Here is a 7546-nt window from a genome sequence, read left to right as displayed (position 1 = left end):
CAAAGTAAACAGTCAAACAGAATATAACAGTTGATAGTTGATATCTTTCTGTAAAGGAGAAGCCAGTGATAGCTGTATATAAAACACTCTAGTCTTTCTGACACTGCTGGGGAATGAGGAATTCTGGTTAAATATTCTACTTAATAGAGTTACCATATATTTTACATGGATCTCCTATTTTCAAAGAGTTGCAATAGATCAAAATAAACCCAAGGCTATGTAGCTAGGGTGGTCCCAGCTGAGCTCAAAGGGAATTATCTGGGTGTATGTGATTAACTAGAGGGAGTTGGTAGACCCTTAGGGCTCTATTTGCATGACAGGATTTATGCTGGCATTTTATTTATTCCTGGCTCCTAGGGAAAAAAAAAGCTATAAGCTTAGATGACTGAACAAAGGTGAGGAAGGAGGACAGTGAAAGGGTTTATGGTATTAGATAGTCCTTCAGGTATCTAAGACTTAACACATTCTTTAAAGCCTCTAAGGAGAAGAAGATCAGGAGAGAAGGAAAAGGAACTGTTTTTGTGAAGTGTACTAATGAATCACAACTATTTATACAGTTAAGAGGTCATGGCAAAAATTGGTCCAATACAGACTGCACGCTTGTACCTTAAAGTCCACATGTATGCATTTTCATGGTATGCAACTTCAAACAGCTTTATTAGGAAAACAAAACAAAATAAAACCACAACAACCATCACTACCCAACCCTGTCTAGTTGGGAACTGGATCAATACAAGGTAAGTTGGGAGAAACTGAGACTTTTGTTTGTTTCCAATGTTTTATTCTCATTCTAGAATGTAACTCCTAGCTGGCAATGTGAGCAAATATCAAAGGGCAACCATAGATAGCATGCTCTTAGCATGTATGCATGTGGTAACTCCAGAGGTACCAGTGGGAATGGAGGCTATAGGACTGTGAGTTCAGTTTGAAGGTGGGGGAGAAGAGATTATTTGGAATGTTTGGATTATTGTTACTAAGGCAACCTACCTCTTAATTCCTAAGTGATTAGGCTTGGAGACCTATAGCTTACAAAGAAAACTAAATTTTTCAAGAAGTATATCAGGATCTTGCAGTTTCTCAAGGTCATTTTTACCTTATCAATTAGCGTTTTACTGGCAAGGCAAAGAGAGACAAACATACTAGCCATTTACTAGAGACTTGGGGGTAAGAAGATTCTAGGTAATGGTTTTTATTACTTGTTAAGACTACTTGATTAAACAGTGTACTTGGTTTCTTACTTAAATCGACCATTTTTATTTTTGTTCTTTTTGAAACTATACAGCACCAATGATTCCTTTAAATGCCACGAGCTTCAGAGATCAAGGTTTTAAGATGAGTCAAAACAACTTAGACCTCTTAGATCAGGAATTATACACTCATTTTTTTAATGTAAAAATTCACCCTAGCCTCTTTAAATTCAAATTGCCTTTAATGAAGGATATTTTTTTTTTTTTGTATATTATCAATTTGTCTTTTCAGTATTACTAAATGAAGATGCTCATTTTGGATTTCCAGTTGCAGTTTAGACTTAGAGAAGATGAAGGCCTTGTCAAAGGGATGATGGCATGAAACAGGAGGTGACTTCTTAAAATTAAGCGTTTTGATGACTGGAGAAATACCTTGGTGCATGTCGACTGGCTGCTTTGCTAAAGGACAAAGGCTAAATTCCTATATCCTTTGAGTAGTTCATAAATCTCTGTAACTCCAGTTTTGGGCTTCTGAGGGCACCAGATAAGTGGTGTATAACCAAGCACTTATATACATAAAATGTAAGGTTTTTTAATTACAAAAGATAAAAGCATTACATTAAAATGTAAGTATCTCCCTAAGTGAATATCGTTACACAGAGATCTCTTAGAGAAAGCTTAGATTTTTTTTCATATTGGTCTTTCTGCTAGAATTAATGCCACTTACTACAATATTTCATATTCTGTTATGTTCTGTAAAATTAAAGGGGAGCCTAGCATTGTGGTGTATGCATGCTATAGTACTAAGGAGGTAGAGGCAGGAGGCTCAGAAGTTCAAGGCCAGTTTGGACTAGAAAATTAATTTAAGGCCAACCAGAATACATGAAAGCATGTCTCAAAACAAGTTTAAAGTTATAAGAATCATTTTAACACAGATGGAAGACTATATCTGAAAATGACATACAGGTGGCCTTGGCTGTTATAATTCCCTATAGGACCAACTAAGGTAGCTTAACAATTGTATGTTAGCCTGTCAGGCTTTCTCTACTATTGATCCTGGATTGCCAAAGTTTTGCTTTGTTCTGCAAAGCTCTAGCATTTTTTTTAGGAAGCCACTGTTGTCTTTTTTTCTTCTACCTTCCAGATTTGGATTTTCCTAACATAGAAAGAATAGAGACACTATTATAGTTCAGCTGAGATGGTAGAGCCGCCCCCCCAAATTGACTAAGACAAAAACCATTTCAGAAGTAGCATTATTGTGCAAGAACATACCCCATGATTACCTGAGGCCATTTAGCCTCCCAATACTTCACAATTTTAATGCTCATGTAAAATCTGCTCCAAGTTTATTTATCAAATAAACTGTTGTACATGTTTTATTGAGAGAAAAATCTGCTGGAATGATTAATAGTTATGAAAACATCTTTTTAACTTATGCCAATGCATTTAACAACTTTGCAAAGCTTTATTCCTATATTTTTAGTATATGAGGTATAGAATGCGGATAAACAAAACAAATATTTATTGAGTGCCTGAGTAACATATTGTTTATTAAAAAATACACACACAGACAGAAGCAGCAGGAAAGTGACAGATTTAAAAGAGAAAAGTATTTTCTATAATTCATTTGGAGCTATGAAAGTTATTGAAGTAAAATGCTTGCGTCAAACACTTCCAACAGCTAAAATTAATTTTTGCATTGTATGGCGGTGACACATATAAAGCTCACTGGTTTTGAATATTCCATTCAAAATATCTCAAAAGAAAGAACAAGTATTTGTGCAGTCAACTATTTGAACTAGTAGAGTGACTGAAGCATAAAGGAGAATAAACAGAAAAGATGTTTAGACAGTGCATAAATATGAAATTGAGTTTCTTCCATAAAACATTTAATTTGAATTCAGGGGTTGTTAATTAATCTTTCATTTTTGCCATTTTAAAAATGGATGAAATCTCAGGGAAAAGAACTAAAAGGACAGTCTATATTATGAATTTGGAGAGCTATCTATCTATCTACCTACCTATCTATCTATCTATCTAATCTTGAATACCTTCAATATACTCAGCAGCTGAGTGATAGACAATATGAATGATATTTGTAATGAATAGAGCACCTTCCCATAGATTTTTCCGAACTTCTTTTTACATCATTTGAATGTGATAATTTTGAAAAGGACTTATTCTGTAATGTCAGATTCTTTATTTCTGTATTTTCTATCTTTCAGAAGATTCCTCTCTCTGAGAAAGATCTTTTATTTTATTTTTTTTTTGCACTTTTTGTTTATGCTATACATTGCCAAATAGATCTCTCAAGATGAAACTCTGAGCTCATTTGGAAGTCATTTTTGGTAGCACATGAATCAGAACTCTTATTTTCTTCTCAGCACTACTGGTATTTTATTGCTTCCATCTCTAGTCCAATATGCTTTTAGCTCTAAGAACCCTGAGGCCAAACACACAAAACACTAAGAAAATGGGAACTTCTAGCGATTCCAATTTTTGTCTCTCTTTCGGGGTTCTTCTCTCTCCTGGGGAAGTGCAATCACTTTAAGCTCACCATGAAACAGGAACATGGTGAGCATCTGTGATTGACTGAAGCTAGTGATGTTGATTTATGAGTCTTTGAATTATAGGTCAGGTATAAAACCCTTAAACATGCTTAACAAAATCTGCTTGTCAAACTCCTATGGTTTTTACCAGACTCTTCTCAAACGTCAACGTCCTCATGAAGGCTTCTCTGGCCACTGTAGACAATATTAGGCATGTTCTAGTTTAAATTATAACTGTATCAAACCTGTTACTATGACTGGAGACAGTAAATCTGATGCTTATACCTGTCTGTATTCATGGAATAGAGAAAAGTTACTTTCTTCCATTTATTTCTGGCTCAGCACATCAAATCAAGAGTGTTCTCGATAAATAACTGAAAGAATGGTTAGAGAGTGAAAAATAATACTGTGCATCTACACATTATAGGTTACAGTCAATTAATGCTCAGAGAGGTTACATGAACAATCCAAGTTCAAGACTGCCGATATGTTGCACACCAGTTTGCATGTCAGTTAAGCTAGCCACAATAAAAGGTTAACAATAATAATGAAATAAATAAATTTCAACCATGTCTTATAATAAAAGTTATTTAAAACTTTTGAGTTGTTTACCTCTGGAACTTTTCATTTAATTATTGAGAATTATAGTTGCCCTGAACTGTGGAAAATTAATCCACAGATAAGGGTGTCACTTGTGTGTTTATGTATCCATATTACACTTATAACTTTTAAATTTTGAAAGTAGTTTGACTAATTTTTCTGAGCTCTTATTGTTAGCAGATCTCATAGTAATTTTAAGTGACCTGAAAAATTAAATATATATCTTCATTAAGCATCAAAGAGCAACCTCAGCATTTATTCTCAGGAAATGCTTGAAAGGCAATTATGGTATTTATAAAAGTTTAGTGTAGTTTATACTATTTCTAGAGTTGCTGGTTTAACTGTTAGAATATACCCTGATCTGTATCTCAAGAACTAGTAGAAAGTAGGTCCTTGAAGACTTTTCTCATCTCACAAATTGTCTAAGTCCTACTCTCATTGAAAACCATTTTATGGGCAATATCACTGATTTCAGAGTCCCATTTAACAAATAAGTTGGTGACAGAAACACTCCTCAAATGACAAATAATGTTTTAACTGACCTTTCTGTTGTGGCTAAAGATATATAACATGAAATGAGTAGATCTATTAGATATATAAAGACTTCAGTACAAGTTAAGAAAGAAAGAAAGAAACAGACAACAGGACTCACCATGTTTTAAAATATGTTACTCACCAAAAATAGGGTTCTGAAGGTGTTGAGATTGCCAAAAAAGTCTTCTATGGTTACTGTGTTCGGGTCAAAAATGAAGTATTCTCCAAGACTCTCATAGAGCTTCAACATATTGTTGTGCATGGTAGACAGTTTGTCATACTGTTCTCTGGCATGCTGTGTAAAGCTGTAACTTTGTGTTAAGGAATGTGATCCAATAATATTTTAGAAGCAGCCATTAGATAGCAACATGCATTAAAACCACTATATATATAAATATATTTGTTAGAACTGCCATTATAAAGTACTGCACACAGGGTGCTTTTACCAACACACTCAGTTTCTTCATACATTCAGAAGCTTGAATTCTGATTGAAAGCTATTGGAATATTTAGTTTCTTATGCAGCCTCTTTCCTTGGCTTACCGATTGCTGCCTTCTTATTGTGTCCTCATATAATTGTTCACTAGTTTTGCCATGTGTGTTCAAATAACCCTTTCTTCGAAGGCCAATTTTCACTTAATATTAAAATATAACTTAATAATTTTTATATTAATTACATCCTTCAAGAACCTTTCTTCAAATATAGCCATTTTGAAGGTCTTCTAATTCTGAGAAAGTTGGCTGTCCAGCTGTCAATATGTGAAGTATGAAGCATGTGAGGCAGTTCACAGAATTTGTTGCAAAAGTTTCTACTGTCATATTGCTTACCAAGTTTGAAAATTTTTCAATTAGACAGAAATATTTCATGTATAACCATGTAGAATATGTTTGTTAGAAAATGTTTTCTACATTGAACCATATAGGTGCATATATATCAGAACACTGCCTCTATTGCTAAAGCATGAATTTATTACATGTGTATACATATACATCTACACACATACAGAAATATATACAAAACATATGCAGCTAATATTAGGAGGAAAAAATGTCTCTCTGACCTTCCTTTTACCTTTTTTCTCTATATCAGTCCAGAAAAGAATTCCTTGAGTTACCTCTTAAACAGGCCTGAAGACCCTCAATCCAGAGATACTCACTCTAAATGTATAGGAAAAGGATGTCATCACCTCTGAGGAACATTATACAAAAGTATCCAAATGTGTCTCATTAAATTCCTCTCATTATATACCTTTTTTTCCCTCACTCATGATTCTCCATGATTATGCATTCTTCATCAAGCCCAAGATTAAATACATACTCATCCACCCTTGGCATTTTCATTTCTGTCATACATCATGTCATATAAAATGTAAATAGCAATTGTGATGGCTCATGCTTGTAATCATGCATGTTAGTCCAAGCACTGGTATAGAATTAAAACTACATGTACTATTTTACCCATCTATCTATGTATCTATATGTATGTATGTATGTATGTATGTATGTATCTATCTATCTATTATGTATCTATAAATGTATATATCTATCCACCTACCTATGTTACCTATTTACTATTTATCTATCTATCTACCTATATATCTCTACAAAAATTCTGTTTTAAAACTATTGAAGATAAATTGAAAAATGAACCTTTTATGACTAATAAATATAAAACCATAAATATGTTGGCTAAAATGTCTAAGCATGGTATAAGTATGAGGAACATTGTAGAGTACATGCTTCTGCTCTTTTCTCTTTGGCTAGGTAATTGTTATATGCTAATTCATAACAATCATTTAGAGGAAAATTGTGGGAATAATTATGAAGAAAGTAGAAGGCCAAATCAACATTGAAAAATTAGAGTTAAGTTCATTACAGAGGACTAGTGATCACAAAAGTAAAACTGTAACATGGGTCTAAATATATTTCTAATAGGAACACAACTTTTGTTCTTCTAATATAAGGAATGCAGAAATCAGGCCATTTATGGAAAATTACTCTGTAGCTGACACTTACAGTCCATACCATGATTTTGAAAATGAGCTGTCATTTATCTCTGGTCTTTTTAATGCTACTTAACTCTCTGATACCCAGTGTCATTAAATCATTCAACCCTCAAATCTATTTTGACATAAACAGACCTGAAAGAATGAATACTTTTCTGTTTTTTTTACCATAAAATATACATGCTTAATATACATTTTGATTTTTATCACCATATAATTTTTACTTTTAAGGCTATGTTCAGATATTAAATGATAGCATTGTTTCCTTATTTCAGCACAAAGGAAAAAAAATACTCATTCCAGAAATACTAGGCAGAAGCACTTTGCAAAGGTCGCTCTTATATGCAATCTATTTACAATGCAATTTGCTAAAATTTATATTTCAGGATGTTCAACATCTGTAAACCAGTGAAAAAGTCAAAGCTAACAAAAAGGCAAAGTTCTTATATGCCTCATTTATCCTAACATATATTTTTTGGAGGGAAAAACATGTTTGTGTAGTGATATACAATTTTACTAATTTGTTTTTATAGGCCAAAACTGATTTCCAAAGTTCTGTGTTCCAAAGCGAGAAGATACATAAGTAGATGAATAATTTATCTTTGTAACAACAAATAGGAAGCAGCCCAGTTTGAGTCTTACTTACCTCTACAGTTATTATCCTCTAACC

General features: G+C 33.3%; 1 protein-coding gene across 1 annotated transcript in view; it reads right to left on the bottom strand.

The window, feature by feature from the left end:
- Positions 1–7546, bottom strand: part of Diaph2 (diaphanous related formin 2) — a 555303-nt gene that overhangs the window by 59328 nt on the left and 488429 nt on the right. The window contains exon 24 of the mRNA XM_031375373.1: positions 5013–5177. Within this exon, the coding sequence (XP_031231233.1) occupies positions 5013–5177 (165 nt within the window). The remainder of the gene's footprint in view (positions 1–5012; positions 5178–7546) is intronic.

The sequence above is a fragment of the Mastomys coucha genome, chromosome X, assembly GCF_008632895.1.
Source record: "Mastomys coucha isolate ucsf_1 chromosome X, UCSF_Mcou_1, whole genome shotgun sequence".
NCBI classification, from domain to species: domain Eukaryota; kingdom Metazoa; phylum Chordata; class Mammalia; order Rodentia; family Muridae; genus Mastomys; species Mastomys coucha.
The sequence above is the reverse complement of the archived record's forward strand: the minus strand, read 5'-3'. Positions and strand labels throughout refer to the sequence as shown.